At 33.4% G+C, this 27600-nt stretch overlaps 1 protein-coding gene across 1 annotated transcript; it reads left to right on the plus strand.

The window, feature by feature from the left end:
- The first annotated feature begins 9789 nt into the window (after positions 1-9789).
- Positions 9790-27172, plus strand: LOC146956872 (uncharacterized). Its single transcript, XM_085732228.1, has 22 exons — positions 9790-10391; positions 11922-11984; positions 14461-14560; positions 14660-14786; positions 14915-15014; positions 15090-15167; positions 15267-15326; positions 15444-15548; positions 15718-15828; positions 19836-19877; positions 20069-20182; positions 20264-20448; positions 22118-22404; positions 22996-23117; positions 23260-23302; positions 23392-23483; positions 24211-24259; positions 24797-24867; positions 24987-25106; positions 25558-25658; positions 26412-26457; positions 26911-27172. Exons 1-22 carry the CDS (start codon positions 10200-10202, stop codon positions 26959-26961), a joined length of 2259 nt encoding a protein of 752 aa, XP_085588354.1. The 5' UTR covers positions 9790-10199; the 3' UTR covers positions 26962-27172.
- The last annotated feature ends 428 nt before the right edge of the window (positions 27173-27600 follow it).

The raw sequence follows: 27600 nt of genomic DNA on the forward strand, positions 1-27600 counted from the left end.
AAAACTAATTTTCACTAATTTATAATTTATTTTTAATAAGGAAATTCAATTATCTTATATCTTATATTTTTTCTCTCTCGATTTTACCTTTGTCATCTTACTTAAAAAAATATTAATTGGGCATATCTATTTATATTTCATTTCATATTAATAAGCTAGTTCAAACACTGCGTATATTAATAAGCTAGTTCAACTACTAATTTTATCAAATAGTACGTTATTCACTACAAGCTCATTTGCTATAAACTAACTCATCTAATATTCGTTATTTTTTGCCATATCCATAAAAATCATAGGAAACCTTTTTGTCAACCCATGTATATTCCAAAAGGAAAATCTAGTATCTAGATATTTGTTAAGTTAGGTAGTGAATGATGAACGAGTTCTAATCTTAATAAGAGACAAAACAGGAGATAAGAAAATAATACATTATAATTGTCCATAGTAAACAGAACATGACAAGGCAAGCTGTCACCCTTATGTTTTGTCTTATCTGAATTACATTTCTAATATTGAATTGTCGCATGCTTGAGGGAAGATATTGACTGCTAATATGTGAGTGCTAGCAGTGGCAGATATTACTTGCCTGAAAAAAGGGGCATTGCACATGATAATGCAAATATTAAAACCCATCCTTATTTGTATAAGAATGAAATTTAGGACACAATCAGTATGTTTATGTCTTGGTGCCGTACCCTTAAGACAACTACTACTATTTCACAATTGACCTTTTAACATGTTGATCAAATTTAGTATAATTTTCAAATAGCACATACAATGGTATCCAAAAATACAGTATGAAATATGTCATCTGGGTGCCATTAAGATAATGTAGTATTGATATTGCTCTCCTGCATTTTTATCCACATTAAGACTATCTCAAAAGAGTTAACATGAAGTAGTTGCATTTTCACCCTTGGAGTTTCACTTTAATAGTTATAATATCAAGGCTTAAATGTTCAATTGGTCCCTTAACTTGATTTCAAGTATCGGTTTGGTCCCATAAGTAATAAAAGGTTTCGTTTAGGTTCCTTAACTTTATTTAAAGTATCAGTTTGGTCCTTTATGTTAATTTAATTCAAAAAAACGTTAAATTTTGGTCTCTTAACTTATTTAATTAGTATTAGTTTGGTCCCTTAACTTATTTAATTAGTATTAGTTTGATCCCTAAACTTAACGTTTTTTTGAATTAAATTAACATAAAGGACCAAACTGATACTTAATTTAAATATAGTTAAGGGGCCTAAACGGACCTTTTATTACTTATGAGACCAAACCGATACTTGAAATCAAGTTAAGGGACCAATTGAGCATTTAAGCCTAATATCAAAAAGAAGATTTTCAGAATAGTTTCACATGAAGTAGAGCATGAGTAATGACATAAAGGACCAAACTAATAATTTAAATAAAGTTAAGGGGCTTAAACGGACCTTTTATTACTTATGAGACCAAACCGATACTTGAAATCAAGTTAAAGGACCAATTGAGCAATTAAGCCTAATATAAAAAGAAGATTTTCAGAATAGTTTCACATGAGAAGACAATTTACTAGTTATAAAAGGAAGCATCTACATATGCTAAAAACATGCCAAGAATAATGACAGATGTTGTTGCATCTCCGACTTCTTCATCCTGCGTGCGACTCAATTCAATCAAAGACTGCAGCCACTGTGTGCGACTTAATTCCATCATTTGTGACAACAATATTAGGAAAATACTTAGAAACACAATCCATGCAAATGAGTCATTATAGTAAGCACCAATGAAAGGACAGTTTCTAAGTCAAAACCTATACATAGCAATGCTGCCAGTCTGAGACAATTTTCAAATTGCAATAAGTCAATAGGAGTACACTTTTCAGGCATTGAAGACGTAAATTGGAAAACATTATGCTCTTCACAAGTTAATATTTATGGGTAAAATTTACAAAAATCCTCATTAACTAAGCTGTAGAAATGTTTAGAAAGAGAATACACTATATGTTTGAATGATACAGATTAAGTTCAATCCTCACCACCACCTAGTATAATAGTTTTTCCATTACCACCACCCAATTATTGACTTTAAGCCAATGAAACCACTATGTTTCACAATTTCCATTTTATTAGATTGTGCTTCCATTGATGTATTAATAATAAATTGTGAGTTTCTTATTTGAGAGTTAGAGAGTGGATTCTCTTTTGGCTTCTGAGCAATTTTAACATCAGAGCCAGTTCGAAATCCGGAATTGACTTTAAGTGAGAGAATCAACGGAAATTTGAGTTTTCTAAGGATGTTTTTAATGCAAGTGAGCTGCCATGCCACTCTAAAAACTCAAAAACCTTGGACCGAAGGTTTTGGCCATAAAAAAAAGCTTCCACATGCCACCACGAGTGTCGCAAGAAATCCAGAGGTTGAAAACAACCGGTCAGCTGCCACATGTTACAACCAACCAACCACTATTGATCATGTGTCAACATTACCACATCACTTCTAACATGTCCAGCAACGACACATCTGCCACTTATTTTCTGTCATGTTAGTCACTCAATTATCAAAATTTCCATAAAATTGCAAATCTGACACTCATCTTTTGGAAATTGCCCTAAACTTTCTTAAATTACAAAATTGGCTTAGAAATTATACAATCACCGTTTGCTTCCATAATTATAAAGTTGCCCCAATATTTTAAACAATTACAGATTTTTTCTCTCCAAACTTTTGGAAATTACATATTTGCACATACATTTTCTAAAATTACAAATTCACCCCTAGTCTAACTAACATAATTTTTCAAGAAAACATTTTTTTGCACCATTTTCATAGAAACTTCTTGTTATGTTATGTCTTTGCGGTTTAATATGATTCCACGTTAGAAAAGAATTATTCCACTTACTGAAAAGTAGTTGCAGTTGCAGTGAAAGTGCACCATTTTCTAAAAATTTACTCGGTGCATCATTCACAATTTAGTATCTACAATAATTAATCTAGTAATACGATACATATTCTCATTTCACCTTCTAAAAAGATGTCTCAAAGAAGAAAAAATTAACAAACTCTAAGAGATATTCAAATGGACCTTTATGTAATAATTAATCTAGCAATACGATACATATTCTCAGTTTGGTCCTTTCTGTTAGTTTGGTCCATACCCAAAAAACACTAATAGAGCAAACCATCGCCTCAAATAAACTTTCTTCTCAATCGACAAAAGAAAACCAACATAGGACACTCAAATGCTTCAAATGTCTAGGTATTAGACATATAACTTCAAACTTCCCAACCCAAAGAACCATCACCATCATAAAAAGGAGAAGCATATAAAGTACCTGAAGAAAAAGAAACTATATAAGAGCTTGAAGAAGAAGAAAATGTAGAGTCATTATATCACGAAGAGCTCATCAATGTTGATCATGGAGAACCATGAGTGATTAGGCGTAGCCTACACACAATGTCAGCAAAGGAAGAACCTTTGGTTAAGACACAATATTTTTCCACACCCAATGCCCTAGTGCAGGAAAAATTATGATGTTATCATTGATAGTCGAAGTTGTGAGAATGTGGTGTTTAACTATATGGTGGACAAAATTGCGAAATAACAATTCAATGTCTTAAATTGAAAAACACCATTGAATTGAGTCCTTTCCCAAATTCAAAAATACCATTTTAAAGATTTTTTTTGACACGAGAAATGTGGTGCTTAACTAGTAAGTAATCGAAGATGTCCAACCTATCGGTCTCTGTATTGTTACTTAAGTTAAATTTTACAAACAGGGTTTATTGTTATACAAGATATTGAATTTGAATATATTTATATGATTAAATATTAGTTATTAAATAATATAACTATTTACAACATAATTAATAAATGTTACTTTATTATACTTCTTTCTAGAAGCAAGTAGTTTGATTTTGAAATAGTTATTACTAGATTACACTTGTATGACGTTAGTTTTTGGTGAGATTTTTCATATTTATATGTTAATCAATCATTCTCTCTCATTTAAATAATTTATTTTAACACTCATCTACCTTTATCTCTCATCTAAAATGCACTAATGTCACCAATGCCACAAACGCTAATGTCGTCCAAGTGAAACCCGTTATTACTCTCTCCTTTCATTTTTTAAGTGTTGCATTCGAAGAAAAATTTGTTGATAATATTATTGTCGTTTTCAAAGTTCAAAAACACTCATTATTGATTTATGAATAATACGTGTAGCTATTTATCACGCAGAGAGAGAGAGAAATAGATGGAATGAGATAATAATTGATTAAGGGTAACATAAGTAAAGTATAAATAATGTTAGCAAAGATAACAATATTTTCTTATTGTAAAAAAACAATATTTACAGGCTTTTATATGTGTTTCGTCCTTGCAAATAGGGGTCATTTAAAAATTGGTCCATGTATTTGTTAATCCTGGCGATCTACCCTCGCAAAGTTTAATCATTTAAAATTTCGTCCCTTAACCCACTTAATGACTGCCATGTCACCAGATTACTGACGTGGCGCTGTTAATTGTCTGACCACTTGAATTACTCAGCAAAAGGGCATGGGAATGGACAAAAATGCCCTCTTCATCTGAGACCAAACTGAAATGACAAATATGCCCCTCCTTCGTGGTCAGACAATTCCCATGCCTTTTTGCTGAGTCATTCAAGTGGTCAGACAATTAACAGCGTCATGTCAGTAATCTGGTGACATGGCAGTCATTAAGTGGGTTAAGGGACGAAATTTTAAATGTTTAAACTTTGCGAGGGTAGATCGCCAGGATTAACAAATACAAGGACCAATTTTTAAATGACCCCTATTTGCAGGGACGAAACACATATAAAAGCCATATTTACAAGTTTGTTTTAACGAAAAAAATAAATATATTCCATAAAAATAAAAAGATACGGAGACTGGAGGCATTAGATTTGACACAGATACAACCCTATAAGGAACACACCGTGATAATACAAATTAGGTGAACCAGTCCTGATCAATCCTAAAAAAACAAGCGCTCCTCACGGGTGCAACCCAGTGAACTTGCGTACAGGCACGAAACCAGGTTACAAAAAACATGAAGAGTGGGCACTTGTAGGTATTAAACATGGTTGTAAGTTGGCAAATAGTCGACCGTCAACATGATATCAAGATCCACTTACCAACAACCTCCTGACCAAAGCAACATGCATAATAGCTCTTTCGAGCATAACAGTCAGAGAACATACACATGGACTGAGACAGAAAAGAAGTCGGTGCTGAAGTGGGGCCACACTTGACGCCTTGAGACATGTAGATCTCAACAAACCTGTAATTTTATAGAATATAACACATAAACACCAACCCAACTTGTTTATGACACACGTGAACCCAAATCAAGGGATGTCTCCAACTTGATGGTAACCAAACAACCACTTCGAGTTAATAGAACCAGACCCTTTCGAGTTTACGAAACCAACTCACCGCAAAATAGGCCACATTTGTTACCACCCAATCTCTAATCAAGGAAGAACACAAAAACATATTATCAAACAATATGAAAATAAACAGCAACAAACACAGCACAAAAGAGCTTCCTGCAAAAAACGACTACAACGAACTCATAATCCGAGGACGTCGACAACAACGTAGCTCCGACCACCCACCACCGTTAAGAATCACAAAACCTGTTGAGAATCCAATCATCGACCCTAGTGAAGAAACAAAAACGAAAACAACGAAATCTAAAAACCAATCTCCAACATTCGAACTCAGATCCATGAAAATTATGAAGCATCCCGCCAACACAGGGCTAAAAACCCAGAAACATGTTCACTAATCGAGAAAAATTACCGAGAAGACCCTTACAACACGACGTCGAACTGGAACGACGATGGAGGAAGATAACAAACACTGTAGTGACATGTCACCAGAGGAGAGACGGTGAAACATTGGTGCGAATGATGGAGGGTTCATCACACCACCAAAACATTATGTCTTCATTGTTACAACTAGATTTGGATCTTGAGGGGGAAGGAAGAAAGGCGGCGAGTTGGTAAAGTTAGAGAGACGACATAGGTTTTTGTTTTTTACAAGCTATCTTGATATGTCTAAAAACTATAAAATGATACTTAAAAAGGAACGAATAGTCTTTAATAAAATGGAACAAAGGGATTAATGATGATGATAATATATTATTTTACAATGGATGATATAATTTTATACAATGATAACTACACATTTCCAAAAAAGTAATATAATGTTTAGAAATATAATTTTAAAATATTAAAATGTAACTTTTAGATTTTTTTTTTTGTATTTTCCATTGCCAATAAAAATTATTTGTTGAAATTGATAATTAATATAACTTATAAAGTATTGTAATATTTTTTACATGAGTAGTATACTTTTTAAATTTTGGTAACTTGTACACATTAAATATCTGTGTTACTTTTTTTGGTAAATTTTCTACAATATATCTTTTTTTATTTAATTTAAAAATTATAACTGTATAACTTGTACACATTAAATATCTAGAAATGATCCTTCAAAAAAACAAAAAAATCTAGAAATGAAGAATTGCGCGTTTGAATCTATACCTTAGGGTATCAATTTTTTTGCAACTTTTCACTGTTAAATTGTACCTATGACACTACACATTTAAAGTGAAATGAGAGAAGATAGAATCCATAATTCCGAAGTAAATGATCAGAATGGAACAAAAAATTACAATTTTTCATTTGAGAATTAAATATGTATATTATTATCAAGGTTAAATATGTTTCATTTGAGAATTAAATATGTATATTAATATCAAGGTTAAATATGTTTTTGATCCCTATAAATATGTCAATCGTTTTAGTCCCTCTAAAATTTTCCTTCAACTTTTAGTCCCTAAAAAATTTCCCATCTTCACTTTTAGTCTCTCCTTTAAAGTAAACAAATATGTAGAATTCATATTTTTATATAAAATTTTACAGAAAAATTCATAATATTATTAGAATCTCTCCAAAAAAAAATAGATTTTTTTAACAAAATATGAATTTTTATATTATTTACGGTTAAAAATTCATATTAATTTGTGTTTTGTTAAATTTTTTTTTTGGAAAATTGTTTTACAATATTTTACACATTTCTACACAATTTTATTAAAAAAAAAATACAAAAATTAACTTAAAAATAGGGACTAAAAGTAGTGATTGAAAATTTTATAAGGACTAAAAGTTGAAGGAAAATTTTAGAGGGACTAAAACAAAAAGTTGATATATTTATAGGGACCAAAAACATATTTAGCCCTATTATCAATAATGAATTGATCTAAGTGGAAAGGAGTTCGAACCCCTTAAATAAACAATCATAGATTCGATCTATGACTTTTGTGTGGGAGAAAATTTGGTTGAAAGAGGATAATCTATCTTATGTGTTCACATATATTCTTTAACGCAGACTAATTACTGTGTGACGACGGTGAAAACTTTCTACTTATAACATAAAAAACAGTATTTAAAGAAAACAAAAGAAAAACAAATTAAAAAAAAGAAGAAGAACAAAGTATGTAAGCACAATCTTCATTTTATTGAATTATCAAGAGAGACATATATAGGGCCTGTTTGGTTTGGCTTCTGAGAAGCAATTCTAGCCCAAAATCAATTCTCTACAGTGCCAAAAGCAATTCTAGCCAAAAACAACGTGTTTGGTTCAGCTTTTCAAAATTGCTTTTATCCTCCAAAAGCAATTCTCCATGAAGCTACAAATCCTAGCTTCTAGCTTTTCTAGAATCAATTCTCCTTGAACAACGTGTATATGTTTGTATATTTTATTATTACAACATGTTATTTTACTTTATTGCCCTTTATCAATTCTCATTCTTTATCAATTCTCCTTTAGCTATGTCTATTTTAGTAATTATACATTCAAAAACAATTCTACATAATTGCATCCAAACATAAATCATTTTGTTTAATCAATTCTACATAATTGTATCCAAACATAAATCAATTCTCTCAGAATCAATTCTGTCGGAATCAATTCTATCAGAATCAATTCTCTCAGAATCAATTATATTCAAAGCTGAACCAAACGGGCACATATTTGCCATAAAAAGACATTTGCAAGTTGCATCACATCATAAATAATTACAAAATAAACAAACAAATATATTTTGTCAAAAACAAAAATGTATTCTTTTTACCTATCCACTGACATGCAAAAACAACTATCAACAGAAAAAGCAAAATAGTCATATCAACAAAATAATAGCAAAACAATAATAAGTAAATCAGGAAGTCGTGGATTGTACTTCACTCAAAAGGAATAATTTACTATAATGATATTTTCCTTCTATTAAGCGCTGGAAAAAGGATATTGAGGAAGAGCTACAAACACAAATCAAGTGATTGATCACAATTTGTCAACAAAAATAAAATAAAATATTGATCCCAAAGGATCAATAAGCTTAGTTAAAAACGAATTATTAGAACATCTCCAACAAAAAAGTTATCATTGAGTTTTAAGCACTATATAATCGACCTTCAAAAAAACAAAACACTATATAACCGTCTTTAAAAAAAAATACTATGCAATCGTTTCATAATTTTTATTTATATTGAAGCACATCTAAGTGACAATTTGAATTCCATAAATAAATTCTAAAGTACCACTCCTATCTTATTTAAGCTACTAATCCATGCAAATATATAATTAAATGATGCTTGCAATCAACCAACAATAGAATTAATTAAGCTATAATACATATAGGTTTCTTAAATAGTCCATATGCAACATTGGAGTAAACATATTGTGGGTTGTAAAATTGTGATGTCACACGACATAAAGTTGTAAATGAGATATAAGCTGCATAAAGTAACTTACTTAAATTATGTCCATTAAGTGAATTATTTCTTGTAAAAATGATATGAGGAAGTATAATTTTTTTTGAAGGATCTGAGGAAGTATAATTATTGACCAAATTGTTTTTATTTTCCGATCAAACTCTAGATTACCATAATCTTTATTTTTTTTTCGAGAATCAAAGACTTAAGACAAATAAAATAATAACCATATAAATATAAATTATAACCATGAAAAAGATTATCCGAGTATCGTTGAACAATAGCAAAACATCGCAACATTAATTAATTGGTTGGTTAAAAGAAAAATAACTAGAAAAAGAGTTTCTTTTCTCATTGTCACATTCACTTAAAAAGCACACTTCTACAAAAACACTTTTTCCTTTTGCCTTCCTTAAGTATATTTCAATACAAAAACTTAAATTTTTCCATTTGAAACTATACTTTCACATTTGTTTTTCTTGGATATAGAAAATACGACCAAAAAAGAAGCTCCCAATACAAAAAACATTTAATTATTTTATTTATTTTTAATTTAACTAATATATTGATCGTGTAAAAAGATTAACACATACACCAACTCACAATCATTCATACACGTGACTTTGTAAATAACTATGATTAAAATCAAATAATTTTACTCTTGTGAGCTTAACTTAGTTGATAGATATATTACATATTATATGTAGGGACCAGAATTTGAATCCCGGACACTCCACTTCTCCACAATTTTTTCAAAATCCACTTTACGCGCCAACATATATTCGACAAAGACTAGTCATTGTAAAACGAGGATGATAACATTTTGTTACCTATTACGATTTATTCAATTAATCTCAATCGTTGTAGGTAGACGATATCTTATTCATTTATTTTTATTATTTATATAGAAAAAGATAATTTATTTATAGATGTAAAAATAAGACAATGCCAACTAGATCCTATGAATGAATGAATATCATAAGATCAAAGACACACACACACCACACTCACAACACAACACAACTCTTTCATTTCTCTTCTTTGTCTTGTTTCTGTTTTGTGCGTAGTTTTCACATTCATTCATCGCTCTCTTCCTCAAAACCTCTTTCTCTTTCAAATTAGGGTTTCAAATTCTTCCATTTCCTCCAAATTCAAATTCCAATCCGATTTCCTCATCCCTTCAATCCCCACTCTCTAATCGATTCATTTCATCTGCACCGATTTCAGCTTGATTGGTGTTTACGAGTGTTGAAATCGATGATGAAAGAGTGTTCAATTTCAATAGTTACTGGGACCTACTATGAAGATTAAAGTTTGAACCTTTTTGCTATGGTATTTAGTTTTTGATTGATTTGGGATTTTGGGATTTTTTTGATTTTGATTTTTAAGGGGAGTGGATTTGATTAGAGAAAAAGGGTTATGGAGAATGGTTACGATGGGAAATTGGCTGAGAAATTTTCAGGATTGGGTATTAACAATCAGAACGGTCAACAACAGCAACAACAACATGTGCATGATGATCATCAACCTGATAACAACAACAACAATAATGATAACTTGTTTCAGGTTATGAAAGCTGTTGAAGCCGCTGAAGCCACAATCAAGCAACAGGTACTTTACCTCTGGTTTCAAGTTTCAACAATGATGTTCAATTTTAGCTGTTATTGGTTTACGTTGTCTGAGTTATGATTAATAAATGTGTATTGCTTTTATGTTTTTGAAGTTTTTCATTGTTTTGATCATTGGTTATTTAATATGATATGATTTGATTCGTGACGTGGCGTTTGGCGTTAGCTCGGTGAATTTATTAGTTTTAGGTTTGAAATTGGATTGGAAATGTACTTTTGTACTTCAATTTGGCGCAACATGATGTTTTTTTGATCATGGCTTACGTCACGCGCTGCTGGCTCGGCGAATGTTTTAGTTATGTTTATTTAGTTTGTAAATTGGATAGAAAATTTACTCTTGTACTTGGATTTGGATCAATGAGATATTTGGAAGTTATAGGAACCTTTATTAGTAGAGATAGTGAGTAGGATTTGGTTTACCTGCTTTATCGGTAGGTTAATGAAACACAGTCACCTCTAGGTCTAAAACTGTTACGACACGTGTCAAAGAAATCAGATAAGTTTTTCATTGTTTTGATCATTGGTTATTTAATATGATATGATTTGATCCGTGACGTAACTGACATTAGCTCGGTGAATTTATTAGTTTTAGGTTTGAAATTGGATTGGAAACGTACTTTTGTACTTCAATTTGGGGCAATGAGATGTTTTTTTGATCGTGGCTTACGTCACGCGACGTTGGCTCGGCGAATGTGTTAGTTATGTTTATTTAGTTTGTAAATTGGATAGAAAATTTACTCTTGAACTTGAATTTGGGTCAATGAGATATTTGGAAGTTATAGGAACCTTTATTAGCAGAGATAGTGAGTAGGATTTGGTTTACCTGCTTTATCGATAGGTTAATGAAGCACAGACACCTCTAGGTCTAAAACTGGTACGACACGTGTCAAAGAACTCAGAAAAGTATCCCGGTTTTTATTTTATTTTGTAATTTTTTCATTACTTTGACACTCCTTGGATAAGTGTCTGACACCCGTATGACACTCCTATGTCACGTGTCGGACAACGCAGACCCCAACGTACTACTTCGACACATTTACGAGGGTTAAAGATGTGTCGAAGCAATGCTGATCAACGAGGGGTTAAATACGTTTAATTAGATTACATCACTTTTAGCTTTTCTGATAGTAGATAGATAGGTAAAGGTAGATACCATGGTATGTTGTTTTAGAATTTTTTTAATGAAATAAATTGCTCAATTTCTACCCGTATATATGTTTATTGTCAAGTTAGATCTTTTTATAAATAATATTAATATTTTATTTAATTTAATTATAATAAATAAACAAATGCTTACGCAATGGTATTAGTGGGCTATGTTTTTACATTAGCAGTGTCGATGTGTCCATGTCGTGTATGGTGTCTGTGTCGGAGTTCGTGCTTCATTGTTTAACTGATGTTCTTGTGCAAAAACATTACCTTCCACACAGTTGCAATTGGCGGTTCACTTTCTAGTTCAACGGTGGTTTCTTTCCTGTCATATAATAAGGATGCAATATGTTACTTTTGACAGGTAGAAGAGAATAACCGGCTTAGGTCCGAGCTTCTGGGTAAAATTCAGGAACTGGAAAAATATGTAAGTTCTATAATGGTCCCTGCCCAATTTAATGTATATTGATATGTTCGATTTTAAAATATGTAATTTTTTTATACATTTGATGATTGCTATGTTCTTTTCCCTTTTACGATTCTCTATTCTTTTGCTAAGGTAGGGGTTACGTTGTTTGGTTTCTACATAATCATGATCTAGATTCTAGGACAATCTTAGACTACTAATATTTGAAAATGGGGTTGGGAACATGAGAGTAGCGCAAAGGTTGTATATACGTGTATGCACATTGTTTGTAATAAATAAATACTAAACAATTTGTTAACTCAGAGAAGATAATAACATAAATTTTTGAGGATTATTGGTCCCCTTAGCATAAAAAAGAGAGAAGATAAACAACAAAGGAAAAAAGCCTTCAATGGAGCCAAGCTTTTTAATACATCAAATATACCTGCACTGTAGAATATATAATTCAATGATGTGCCTAACCTATTTGAGAAAAAGTGGGAATATTCTCTCACATACATTTGTTTCTTCTCTTATCTTTTCTTCTATGTCCACTCATCCATCAATCCACATTGACGTTCTCATCTACACTGCACCTTTCATTATGCTCTTGTTGGTCTTCTCCACTCAAAGTTTTGCAAATGCTGGTCTTACTATTTTTTTTAGAACTTTCCTTTGAGTTTGATAGGTGTTTTCGAATAAAAAATTGACATCTACTCTGAGGAATTTTTACATTTCATCAGCCTGTCTAGAATATTATGTTATGTCTGATATCTCCTAAATCCTTATCATTTCGCTAGTATGACCAAATATTGGCCATGGTATTTTTTGGAGCCTGTGTGGACTTGAGATGTTAACTCTTGTAGACCTACTTGGCAATAGTGTGGTTTTGACAAAAAATGTTTGGTTCAAGGGACAGACACTGTTACGACAAAATAATTCTTGTATTTGAAGAAGTATTTATTTCCAAGCATTATGCAGTGATGGCATTAAGCAGATACAAATTATAAATTATACACTTCATCTCAGAATGAAGATTCTGCTCCATGGAGCAATATTTTGATGAAAATTTTATCGTATCCCATGATTTATGACATATGGAAAATGTAATTCTGTTTATCGAAGATGAAATATTATTTGAGAGTAAGGACATGGTAAAAGTAAAAAGGAGTATCTGGGATGTTAATAGCAGACAGTAACGCCGCTATTGTGAAGTTGGGGGTTCCAGCCATTGTGCACCTCGGTGCGTTGCAGCCTGATAAGACCTTTTCCTGGCCCAAAATTGCGGTCCAATATGCGCACGGAGCGCATGATGGCACTACAACATGTTGTTTTCAGAAAACCCCTAAAATAAGGGAAACTGTGAAGAATCACAAACAGAAGAGTATACAGTGGGAATAATTGAATAATGAAAAACGGCGCCGTTGACTATTGCAACTTAGGTACTGCGGCTGCTGTGACTTGTGTTGACAGATTCTAGGGATTTTGTTAGTTAAGATAAATTATAGGGGTGTCTTTATGAAATGATATAATGGAGTTATTGTTTTCTTTTAGCAGAACAAGTCTATAATTCTTTTGAATAATAAGAAAGTCTTAAGTCCTAAGTTTTAACTGATCATTTGACTGATATTTTTTTAACTGAATAAAAATATAAAATATATAATAAAATGAAAATAAATAGAATATATATGGTAATAATTACATTATTGTCAATCCTGGATCACCGACAATAGCGGCTTGTTCAGATTCCGCTATACGACAGCACTTTGTAGTTTGTACTTAATAGTGTATTGCTGAACAATTACTATATGTTTAAATTCCACCATGCTTAGTGGATGATATTTTCAATGTTAGGTGGGAGCCTCTGCTCCCCCAATTTTTTTCTTAAATAGGTATATATACATATATCAGCTTTGCCATTATAAGGTATATAATTCCTTGTGGCGCAGCTGTTAAACTTTACCGTTGCAAGTGATAGTCTTAGTATCGACTCCTGATGGATCTCTTTTTTTTTTTTGGACACTGAATATTTAAATAAAACTGACACAAATGCATCTGTACGGAGTTGAGTACAGTTAACCACGTTTACAAAACTAGTTTTGCCTTGCTTCTCAATGTTTGATGGAACTAAAATGACATAATATTTATTTGCCCCCTCGAATTAATGACCCAACCTTCGGCCTTGGCTATGCTATAGCATTATAGTGGCGCTATTTGAAAACACTGATTTTCATCAAAAAAAGAAAAAAGAAAGAAAGAAAACAATGATTAACTATTATTTATTCTTAATAATTTGAAGTATTAATTATTCAATAAAGATAAATTATTAGAATTTAAATAGCGTAGTTCTGCTACATGCTATACTGCCACCCCAGTTTTGGGGTTGGCTGCTCCATGCCACTGTCTGGGATCGACAACCTAAAGTAGTATAGTAATTTGCTCTTAAAAACTAATTTAAAAGAAAACTAGTAAAATCTAATTGTGCAATTTTTGACAGAGGTTATATGAACCACTGGATAAAAAATCAAGTCCAGGTGCTCCATGGAAGGAACCAGGTCATGGAACGTATGAAGCTCGTCAGTCATTTCCATCATCAGGTAATTGAATATGTATGCTCAATGCTACAAGGGCCTATTTTTAGGCGATCTAACTGGTAAAGTAGTTGGTCAGCTATAATTGATGTCAAAATTATGCAGGCAACCATTTTGAGAATAGTCAAATAAATGGAACATCAAGAGTACATCCAAATGATCAGCTGCCTGTGGATAATGTTGGCCACTCTCAGCTGTCCTCACCATTTATGAGGTCAATCTCTCCAAGCATGTACGTGATATCAAATATCAATTATAATGCCAGAGCTATGATGTGATGTTATATTCATTCTATATATAATAATATAATTAGTTTTGAAGAAGGATTTGTGTAATCGTAGAAACCTGTCTTTGTCGTAGGCATCTACCAGAAGGAGATCATGATTCTCGATTTAGTTCACCCCGGCAAGGCTTGATGGCAATGCCTGAAACAAATAATTCTAATTCCTTACTGAAGCAGGTACCACCTTCAGTTCTAAATGTTCATCTTAAACCAGAGCTTGATATTTATTGAGCCATATGTGTATCTATTTAGGATCTGGCCATTAAGGCCCGGGAACGCGAAGAAGAGATCATTCTATTAAGGAAACATCTAGCGGATTATTCTGCTAAGGTAAAGATGTAAATATGTTTTCTAGTGGCGATGCATAGATCTTCTGATTATCTTCTATCTTGATGTCTATTATGTTGACCAATGGTTTTTCCATGATAGGAATCACAAATACGCAATGAAAAGTATGTCTTGGAAAAGCGCATAGCATATATGCGTCTGGTATGCATGAAAATTTTGAAGTCCTCCTGAAATTCTATAAGCATCATTGTATTTTTCCCCTTCCCTTATTTGTGATTTGAGATTATGCTTGTTTAAAATTTGTAATGTTGCTGCCAGGCCTTTGATCAACAGCAACAAGACCTTGTAGATGCCGCATCAAAGGCTTTATCATACCGACAAGACATAATTGAAGAAAATATACGTCTTACCTATGCATTGCAGGTTAGTTTTCCTACTTGTTTCTTCTTCTTATTGGCGTGGTTTATGTTGAAATTTCCAAGATATTTTTGCTGTTTTCACTTAAAATTTTTCAAGATATATCCACATCCACGGGTAGTACCTTGTTTTGTTGTGTGTTTTCAAGTTTTTAACCTTCTATTTTTCTTGTCAGGATGCACAGCAAGAAAGGTCAACATTTGTTTCATCGTTGCTGCCTCTTCTTGCAGAATACTCCCTGCAGCCACCTGTTCCTGATGCCCAGTCCATTGTTAGCAATGTCAAGGTCAGTCTTAACCTGTTCCCTTTTCTTAAATAAATAAGTAGTGCTGTTACTCTTCGCCTAAGTGCTTTCAAGTTCAAGTATAACCTAAAATATGATGCCTGGATGTATTTGATAACTTTCATCTCTCTCTCTCTCTCTCTCTCTCTCTCTCTCTCTCTCTCTCTCTCTCGTGAGGGTGTTTGAAGAGGAAACAGTAATCGTCAATAGTGCCACTGTTGCGGACGAGCACTGCAGAGTGGCACCAGACAACTATTGTTTCACATTTTTAGAGCATTTTTAAAGTTGCAGAGTTGCAGCCGCCATCCCCGAAAATCACGGCCAAGGCCCCCACTGTTCTTGTTGAGGAAAACCCTCAACTTATTTGTCCTGTTTTGTGCTTTATTGAATCCTTTGGGCGGTGGTTTGTTTTTAAAATTTTCACCGGTTTTACATCAGAAAGCCTATGTATTTGTTGTTTGAAGCTAAACACACCTGTTGTTTACACACATGTGAGGGCTGAAACTTCAAACCGATACGTACAGCAAAGCCTGACCTTCTCTCTTTCTAGCCACCGACTCAGCTCTCTGGAATTGTTAACCAATATCAAACTGCAACATTCCAGCACTGCTTTTTGATAGAAACTGGTATCTATATTGATAAATTTAGAAGAAAACAACAATTTTAATTGCAACAATATCTGGAATGCTGTCAAAGAACAGAGGAGAGTTCTTTTGCAATAAAGCACAATAGGAAATAACATTGATATCAAGGAAAGAGATAGTATGTGGTTGCAAGGCAATTCCTATAAAAAAAAATTGAGAGTTTCGGTCTCTCTTTTCGAAGAATTCAAGAGATTGGTCTCTCCCTGCCAATAAATAGTCCCAATTAATTGGCCACTAACTCTTCCTTCAGTTTCCCTATTTATTTAATAACTGTCCAATAACATAATTGCTGCCTAATAATATTATAACTACTGCCTAATAACATAAGAAATGCCTAATTGGTTCAGACCATTCATTTTAGACCTATGGGCTACCTTTTTAATGTTCAGGGGTTGGTTTAACACTTTTTTTTTTATATATTTTATTGTACTGTTTGTTCTTTTTTAATATGATTATATATATGAATAAAAGAAGACAATCGATTTGTAAAATTGAAAATGCAAGACCTGAAGACCATATATTGTCATTGTAATATAGAATTATCGAGCAATGAAATGGAATAGGAATTCTGAATCAGAAATATGAAATAAATTGGTAAACCTCTTGGAGAACATAACATAAAACATGTAAAGTAAATAAAAAGTTCAAAACAATGTTTTAAACCAAAACAGGAACCTAGTTGCCCGTGGCTGGTGGCTCGAAACTGATAACTGGCGGCAGATGTAGAACATGAAGAAGAGGTAAGGGTTGTTTGAATTGGAACCTAGGTACTTGTAGCCTGAAACCGATAGCTGACAGCAGATGCAGAACAGGGAGAGAAGTCAACTTAGGCACCGAAAAATCAAGCTAAAGACCGCTGGATGCGTGGCTGATGCAGCAGCGTGTGGGTAGAAACGTGGTGGATGGTGAAGGCGCGTGAGAGCGCATTGGAAATTTAGTTCGGGAGATTCTGCACACAATTTAGGTGGTTGTGACAGTAAACACGCCAGATCATTCTTTTGGACACGGCAGGTAGTGCCAGGGACGGTAACACGTTGAAAAGGAGGAAACTATTATATATTCCCAACGGGAACTTGGTAGCGGAATAGTGACGAGTGCGTTCAGGGAGGATCAAATCAGCCTCTAGATTTTATATTGAGGTTGAGATTTTAGATAAAAGGAGGAGAAAAATAATAAGAAATATTATTAGTGAAATATCTTTGATACTAACTTAATACAAATTATACTAAACACTAATCCTTATTTATAGGGATAGATAGAGTCAATCCTAAATAAATTGGAAAAATCAAGATCAAATAATAATAATAATAACAATCTTGTCAAAAAAAAAAAAACAACAATAACAATAACAAGAGATACTCTAAATAATATAAGAGATATTTGTAACATTCTAGCAAAGATAACGGAGTTCTAGATGAGGAAAGCTCATTTTGTTAGTTTTGGAAATAATTTGTGCGAAATGCAAAAAACGACCAATCTAGAGGAATCAATACCGGTACCTATTAGCAAAACTACAGTTTAGCCACTGCGCCACTTGAAATAGTTGTTTCATATGTCCATATGTAATAAGTTATTTGGGGGGAGCCATGACCCCTTCTGCCATAGAGATGCTCCGCCAAGGCTGAGATACGGTGTTAGTTTTTCAAGGAAAACTGGTTTTGTGATGAATAATTGACTGTCTTAATTTTCTTTAATATAGTGGTCAGCAGTAATGTTAATAGCTGGGCTTTGGCCCTCTTTGTAATAAAAAAAAGTAATATTAATGACTGGTGAATTTTTTTCTTGATTTTCTTAACCGTGTTAAATCAAGAAAAAGGTAGTGGAGTGTAATTTATAACCAAGTTTCAAATTTATTTTCATTTGACAAACCTTATGTTAGATCCATAATTTTTTGGAGGATAGGATGGGAAATATTGAAATTATCCACCCATAATGGGGCAATTAAAAGAACGGGACAAGTGACAGCGAGTGAATGGTCGAGAAAGTTTTAGAGTTAGGAAATGACAGAGAAGGCTGAATATAAGAATTGGGGGTGGGGTGGGGGGGGGTGGGGGGGGGGGGGGGGGGGGGGGGGGGGGGGGAGGCTTAGTGGAGAAGTTGGCTCTTCTTCTTCCTCAGAGAGGAGTTTTCTATTGGTATTATCCGTTTAGTTTTCCATCTCTGCAATCTAGTGTCCATTTTCAGTATTAATATTATATTTCCATACTCTGTTTCTAGAGTACCACTACTTATATTCAATATTCCATTTATTTAGCTTGGTTTAAACCTTTGATGCAACGGAGCCTAACTCACTCTATAGGAAAAAAACACCATTATTGTGGGATATTAGGATTGTGATTTGCTCAACTATTAAGATATTTGTGAAGGTGCTTGTGTTATATGCTTTTTACACACATGGCACCTATGATGCACAGACACAATACAACTGCCGATATAGGATGAAAGCTTTTTCCCCCTGCTGATATCTTGACATGTCCTTCAATTTTAGATTAGCATCTTACACAGAGATTTGCGTGTATCTATTGGCTTGGAGTTATTTGTTTCAATCTTCTCCATTGAAACGAGAATCTTAAATGTAATGAATAAATTATGGAAAATATTTGTTTCCTTTTCCTTCAATTGTGGTGGGATGTTAAATATTTGAAATTTGACCAATGTTTCGAAAACTTGACCGGATATTGAACGGGTGAAACCTCATGTCACAATTTTATTGGCTCAATCAAACCATATGGTTGAACTAGGTGACTAATAAATAAACATAATAAGTTGTATTAAAAAAATATTTTCTACACAAAAAAATAAAAATAAAACCCCCGGCTGAACCAACCACACGGTTCAATTGGGTTCAACCTTGTTCGATCTGGTTCTAACAGACTAAGGACCGACCGTGGTTGAACCAAACGGCAGACTGGCCGGTTACCGCTTGAACCGGACGGCCAGGTTCTGACAACATTGATTTTGACTCAAGCAGTTGGTTGATATATCTCGTAATATTTGGGTTGTATAGTGATTTTGAATCTTATATTATTTCGTAGGATTGACTTACATTTTTTGTTATATTTCATGGTTTATTTTTTATTTTAATATATAGAAATATGATTAGGATTCTGCTCTTATTTACTTTTTATAAGGGATAATCTGTCCTGTCTTTTGAATAATCAAACCATTATCAAAATTCAAAGTTTTCATCCTTTCTCTTCCTTATTTCATCTATAATCCTACAACTTCAACAATTTTGACATGGAAAAGTGTAGTTTTCTCTATATAAAAGGTCATTTTAGTAATACTGAAACCTGTCCCTCTGTTTACATCCAAAATATAGGACCTCGCCCATCTTGAATTCACAGTTATTTCTGCTTTTGGCAGGTTTTGTTTAAACATTTGCAAGAAAAACTTTATCGCACTGAGGTACGTTTGTCAGATACATGAATGGTCACTTTGCATTTACATTAATATTAATTGATGTCTATTATTCGAAGGAATAAGTGCTGAAGTTTAACTTGCTAGCTACTGCCAAAATATTGGAAGTTTATATTTCCGTTTTTGCTAGTGGAATTGGTTTTTATTAATTATATCTGTTCTTTATTGCTGTGTTACAGTCGAAGCTAAAGGAGTCACAGTATCAAATGACACCTTGGCGTTCAGATATGAACCATACAAATGTTGCTACACAATCACCATTGAACTCCATTGGTGCACCTTTGGCAACTTCAGTACGCTTACTCCATCAACTTGGCACTTTTCATTGTTATGCTTAAATCAAATTCTAAATATTGCATTTTTTTTTTTATCAGAATAAAAATAGCCTTGAACTGGTACCTCAGCATAGGTACTCTCAAGTTATGACTCAGGCCCCTGTTGATCCTCAGGCAGGCACTGGTTGGGATGCAATGGGTCGCTACCAGAGTGGGATAGGTGGTGGGCTAGCAGCGAACGTTGATGCTGATGACTTGGGGAGATATTCACCTCTTGGAAGCAGGTGAGCCTGATCAAATGAAGACTGCTACTCTGAACTGAATGTATTGGTGGGTTCTGTTTTCAAGAAATCTTAGTTAAAGTGGTCCTGAATGCATGCAATGTTGTTCCCTTCCACTAGACTCAAATGAATAACCTATTCTTGTTAGGCAATCTGTTTGGCACTATTCTTAACAGATGGGGAATAATATTATTTAAAATGTGGTCTCGTCTCTATAATCCGTTGCTTAATGTGATATGCATTTTTTACTGCCGCATAATTATCTAACCTAATTATATTAATGTCATTGCCATCAATGAATAATTAGGTTGACTATATTTCCTTTTGTTTTTGAAATTACTGTCTTAAAAAGGAAACATGGTTTGCACTTGGCATCCATGGTGATAAGTACAATTAGATGCCCTGTCAGTTATAGACAATAGAGTAGGAAATTTAAGGTTAATGTTACCTCTTTAACGTTGCCAATTTCCAACATATAATGGTTCACAATGTTGTCATAGCAATAGTAGTATCCATGTTCCAAGTTGGCCATGATATGAACAATAACTTTTGTGGAGTCTTCCATGTAGAGTTTGGTAACTCACTTCCCAATGATACTGACTTCAAATTGCAATCGATGCTTAAGTAGGAATATTGTTGTAAATAGTAATTGCTTTTGGGTATTCTGATATAGATGAAATGAATTCAGGCTGGATTGAGTTACCATATTTATCTCTGTTGTCAATAGCAGTCTGTAGCGCTGCTATTGCGGCAAAGCGGATCGGAGTGGACCTCCCCCAATACCCCTTGTAGCGTCGCAGAAGGGAGTAGCGGCTGCGAAGGCCGCCATCATGGAGGGAAAAGCGTAGTGTTTTGTGCTCTTGGCGGCGTTATGCAGACGTGGAAAAATAAATGGAGAAAAGTCAAAACTTGCGATGAAAAAGATGAAGGAAATTGTCAAGCAAGGAGAGTTTTGTAACTGTTTCTGGCAAGATCTACATTTTCTGAGCATAAAGATGTGTTTTCCGGCCAGATCTGAGTTCTTTGAGAGCTTCAATGGAGGTTTAGTTAGTGAACTGAGAAGAGTGTCGAAGAAGAATATCGCTGTGGCACTGTGTTTGAGTGTTGCGGTTGTTACATAAACTTTAGGGTTACAAATAACTTAATGGGCTAGTTCTTTGGTTGGACCAATATGGGCCTTTAAATTTTAACCGAATAGTAAAAGAAAGTGGTCTCTCATAGCAACTAGTAGCTCTTTGGTTGGACTAAATATTATTTTATATACTTTGACCTATTAGGAAAGATAGAGATTAATGAGTTGGATCCAAATATGGTTTATAATAGAACTTTATGGCGTAATTTGATCTATGTACCCGATCCCACTTAGTGGGATAAGGCTTGGTTGTTGTTGTTGTTGTAGCTTGTTGTTTAAGTTTGTCAAAAAAAATATAAATTCTCTTGGTTTTTATATATTACAAATTGAGAAGGGATGTAATTCATTAGTTGGTGTCTTTTCATAAATGAACAAGTGCTAATTGGTATGATTTCCCTCAATTTACCTGCTATGTAATTAGTTCCTCATATCGAGTTTTGTTATACTTCATCCAACAATGGTAGAGTAGTGATGATAGTAGACTTTCTATGGGCTGTTAGATAATGGCATGTTTGCTCAAATATATTGGTCATTTTACAGGAATTCTTCAGCCCATGATGTACTCAATCACCAGGTAGTTACTCAGGGTGATACTCAGCATGAATACTATGGGGAGATGTCTAACAAACAAGTCAAATTTCGTGACCCGGTCAGCAACAATGAAGTGGATGATCCAGAGGGTGATGGGGACCATAGCGAGAGAGAGACACCTGCTAACTGGAGTTCTGACAACCCTCCTTATAATACTACTGTTGATGATCCCAGTTCCTCATATTCTCCGTATTTACCACCAGTTCTCGAAGAACCTTCTTCTTCGTTTTCTGAAGGTTAGAATTATGGTTTGTTTGTTTTTTCTTTGCCAAAACACTTTTAATTTGTTCATAAAACTATAGTGTCAGTTTTTTTTTTTTTAAAAAGCAAAAACCTCAAAAAAGTTGTTTTTATGCTTTTTTTTGGAAGCTAAAGTAATAGTTTCCAGAAAGAGCTCCAGACAAAGCTGGACTGTACAAGCATTTTTTAAGCTTAAACAAGTGGGCCCTTATTTTCTTTTAAAGGTTTACTAAATATTTGAAGCTTTGCTGTTGGCCAAACTAAGTTGAGCATTGTTAAGATATAAGTAAATATCTTATAATATATTTGATATTATATTAGAGCATCTTAGTTTACTTTCTAGGATCAGTTTGTAATCTTAGAGTATCGTAGATCATCTCTTAGGATTAGTTTTATTTTAATTATTAGTATTATTTGTTTTATGATTTCCATATTTATTTAGGATTAAGTCTCTGTCTCTTAGATTCATGTTTAATCTTTTGTATCGAGTTACTGTCAAGTTATTTATCAATACTATTTAAACTTTTACTATTGCTCTACTCCTTTTATCTAAAACACGTAACTTCAGCAAACATGTCACTCTGCAGCTGCAGATGATGATCCATTACCAGCTATAGAGGGCCTTCAAATTTCAGGAGATCCCTTTCCAGGAAGGGAACTTCAGGCATGTGGATACTCCATCCACGGAACCACTAGTTGTAACTTTGAGGTGCATTTTATTTATATAATTTGAAACTCGTTACTTGTTGCTTTATTTGTTTAGAGTTTTTTGCTGTATGGTATCTATGTGGATATCCCTTCCAATCATTTAACATTGTTTTTTTTTTTTTTGTTCCTTGTTGGACTTCCAGTGGATTCGGCACCTGGATGATGGTTCCTTTAATTATATTGAAGGTGTTTTTATGCTTCTGTTTGAGCTTTTTTTCTCTCATTCTTGTATCCTTATGTCATAAACTCATTCATAGCTGTTGTCTAAAATATAGGGGCAAAGCAACCAAACTATCTTATCAGTGCTGATGATGTTGACACATTACTTGCCATTGAAGTCCAGCCTCTGGATAACAGGAAGCGCAAGGTACGTTTTTGAACATACCATAGCGGCAGTGTTTTACATGTATGTGAAAATGATTGGAATTCTTATGATGTGGCTTTTATTTGATAATGAACTTTCCCTGGTATGCAACCCATCTCATAAAGCTAGCTGTGTGTAAAGGTTTTTTATGAATTTGAAGGAGTGTTATGTTGACTTTGGAAACTAACCATAGTGATCAAACTGAGGATTAGTATTTACAGGAACTTGTATTTGTTGTTGCGTGGCTTCTTTTAATCTTCACTTCGTTGATCATAATAAATTTTCTTTCAACATTGAGTTCTGTGTATTTTATCTCTTTATGTGAGTGTACCTATTTATTTATCATAGCAAGTATTCTTTGAACTTCAACATGCATCATATTTTTGTGTAAGGACATACAATATCTTTCACCAATGCTGGCATCAGTTGCATCTGTGACCATAATTGATTAGATTGAAAATTCTTTTGCATCCTCAAAAACAGCATATAACCACATCTCTGTTTCACTGTCATTTCTGTTCTCTTTGTCAAGAACCCCTGTTTCCCTCTGCAAAGGAGGAAACAGTAGTGCACTATGCTTATTAAGTAACATAAGATGCAAAGGGGGAAGCTTAAACACAATTCCTAAATGTGTACTTTGTAAATTGAGTTAGAGTAGGTTTGGTTTTCTGATTATGGTTATCTTGATTTTTACTTTTCGCAAAATCTCATGCATTACTTCTTATTGTAGGGGGAACCCGTGCAAGTTTTTGCGAATGATAACAAGAAGATCACTTGTGGTTAGTACCTGTATCGGAATTAATGTTTTTGAAGTTTAGTTGTTGCTGCCTTGCATGTAACTCGTGAGATAGACTGCAAATGATTACAAGTTCCAGTGATTTTTTCAGTAATTTGAAAGTGTTGTGTATGAGGGTTATCTGCTGTAGTCTTTTTGAAATTAAGCTCCTATTACTTGTCTTATTTAACTTGGTATGTACTTGAGAAATGAGACATGTATGTAGAGGGATATAGTTTAACATTTTTTATCCATTCGTTGTGCTGAAGTAATAAAAAAAAGTAAATAACTTAAAAAACTATCAGAAAGAAAAATATTACATATAATGAGAATTAAATACCAATCAAAGAGGAGTGAAAAACAATTTAATCTAATATTCCTAGTTACCAACTTATCTGACTTAGATATGTCATACTCTTGATTTTAACAATTTGATATTGGTTTCCTCTGGTCTCCCTTCTTTTCTAATGTTTTTGGGCTGCAAATATTTGAATTCCTAAAATAGTTTGTTGAGTTGTTCTCTTTTATTATTTGTTCTCAGAGCCTGAAATGCAGAGCCATATAGAGAAGAGTTTTCACAGCGGACATGCTTCATATAAAGTTTCTCTTTCGGTAATTTAATGAAAGTAGTTTTCTTTGAATATCATAGGGTCAAATTTTTATTTTACTTTCAGTTTTCTTTACAAATATTTCCAACAGTTTAATATTTTTTTTTTCTTTTGATATTACAGACCGGATATCTTGATATATGGGAACCAGCAACATTGGCCATTAAGAAAGAAGGTTACAGTATCAAATGCAGCGGACCAAATGGAGTTGTAATAACAGAAAAGTTTTCTCCATTGACCAATGTATGTCTTATTCTTTGAAATACTGTTAAGATTTTGGCTAGTTGGAACTGTGGAAAAGTTTTTGTTTGGTTTAGGAAAATAAAGTAATACAGATTCTGGTAATCATTCAGTGAATTGTTTCTTTCTGCCTTTGAAGATAAATTTCTCCATATTATTATTTCTTTTTATGCTAAAATTCCTTATAATATTCCTTATAATACATAAAAAAAATAATAAAAGATACTCCCTCCATTTCTTTTTTATTGTCATTTTAAAGTTATTTACACATCCAAGAAAACCAATAAAATGTTACTTTTGATGAAATTATTTGTCTTTTTCCTACAATAAGTTGTTACTTTTGATGAAAATGCTTGAGACGTAGTCTTGTTACTTTTGATGAAAATGCTTGAGACTTGGTCTTCAGTGATTGACTAATTTTGTTTTTATCCCACTTCTGCATTTCCTTCTGTAGGTTGTGATTCCATATGGTCATATTTCAGAATTTGTTATAAATGGCTCCACTGGTGCTGAACATCTGTTAAGAGCAGAGAACAGCCCAACAGATGTCAGTGGGTAAGTATTCTATTTCTTACTACTGCATTGTTGCACTAATTGACTGACAAAAAAATTAAGTTGTACAGCATTGAATGGAATCATGATCCCTTATCTAGTTGTGCATCTATCTTCTAAATGAAAAATGTTCACATTAAATGGAAACCATGTTATTTTTCATTTTTGGAAGGAAATCTTGGATGCAGTCGTGCTCTACTATAATTGAGTAATAATGCATCAGTCTGGGTTGACTTGACGTGACAAAATGGCTTCATTATTCAGCCTAAGCTGATCAGACTTAAAATTTTGAACACCTTCGAAAGCATTAAAAAGTCTAAACTTGGTTCTCTCTCTCTCTCTCTCTCTCTCTCTCTCTCTCTCTCTCTCTCTCTCTCCCCCTCTCCCTCTCCCTCTCCCTCTCTCCCCCCTCCCTCCCTCCCCCCCCTCCCTCCCTCTCTCTCTCTGCCGTGGTCATTTGTGGTTTGCTTCTCAGTTAATTTTAAATGCAATAAAAAAGATCATGATCTGAAGATTAGTGTTTTTCTTTGGTATCCGTGTCCTTGAGTATTTTTGTAATCTTTGTCATCCAAAGTTCATCGATTCTTGCTTTTGTTTGTTATGGATAACAGTGGCAAAAACATGCTTACCTTGCATGCAATGAGTTTTTGTTTAATCTCTAAGTATCAAATGGTTGTGTAATAGGGCTATTTCTTATTCTTGTCTATTTAATATTTTTCTATTATTTTCTGATTATTTATGTTTCTTCTTTTGCAGTCATAGAGACACCATTGTGCTCACATTGAGATTATTCATCCGAAGGGTATATAAATCTTTACTTTCTGTGCTGCCGATCGATATAAATGCCATGGGTGTATATAGAAATTTTCCATTTTCCCTTCTATTTCCTTCGCATATCATGTTATAGAAAATAATTCTAAATCAATTTTTTCTCCTAAATATGGCCGCCTAAACATGATAGAGTGGTAAAAAGGGAAAAAAATAGTTAGAGAGGAAGGTAGAACGTTGCAATCATGACATCACCGAGTCTGTAAAAAAGTACGGAATTATTTAATTAGATTACTTTAGCTCCCTTGATCTGGAGTCAATTAAGCTTTGTAAATTGCAAGTTTGTGATTCTTTTTTGTCCTTGAATCTTCAGTCTTATCGCTCTACTTCATTTTACACACATGAATGCCATTTATCTGTTTTTTTGTTTTTAATTTGTTTCTGCTAAGTATATTCAAGTTATTTTTGTTTGTTTTTGATTCTGCAGGCAGGGGACAGAAAGAGGGGAAGGAGGAAGGGATTATTCTTCAACAAGTAAGGGAGAGTCACTACTTGGCAGAACTTCTCTGCTATAAGTGATATTTGCTGATCATAGATGGAGACTGGGAGCTGTGTTTTGTGTGCTACATAAATTTTTGCTCGTTTCATATATTCTATCATAGGGCAGAATTAGCTTGAGATGTAATTGTGATTCTATATGCTATCATTTATTTTTCTTTTTAAAAATATTTAATGATTATTTTTAGCCATTCTCCGTGTTATGTGACTTAATCTGGAAATTACCCGTTGTTTATTGGCTAGGGTTAAAACCCGATCCAAATAGCAAAGAACCGACTTAACCAATACTTAAGGAGGTAATGAATACTTTTTTTACAAGTTAGTCTTAGGGAGATTTTGAAATGTGTGAATCATGCTGCTATAAAATTCAAAATTTTACTATTGAATAATTTATGTGTTTGCCAAATGTTACTGGTTTGTTTGTTAGGTGAGGAAAAATTGGTTTGCAGCAAGAATTGAATTATGTAGGTCCTTTGTAATCCTTCTTCATAGTTCCATATCATATCACAGAGCTTCATCTTTGGAGAAAAATAGTAAGTAATTATTTGTTTGCATCTAATCATTTTGGCGAACAATCCTGAATATGCAAAGTTGAAGTAAAGCATTCAAATGTGAGGAC

Source organism: Medicago sativa, chromosome 1 (genome assembly GCF_051527215.1).
Source record: "Medicago sativa cultivar Bolivia chromosome 1, Bolivia_mono, whole genome shotgun sequence".
NCBI classification, from domain to species: Eukaryota; Viridiplantae; Streptophyta; class Magnoliopsida; order Fabales; family Fabaceae; genus Medicago; species Medicago sativa.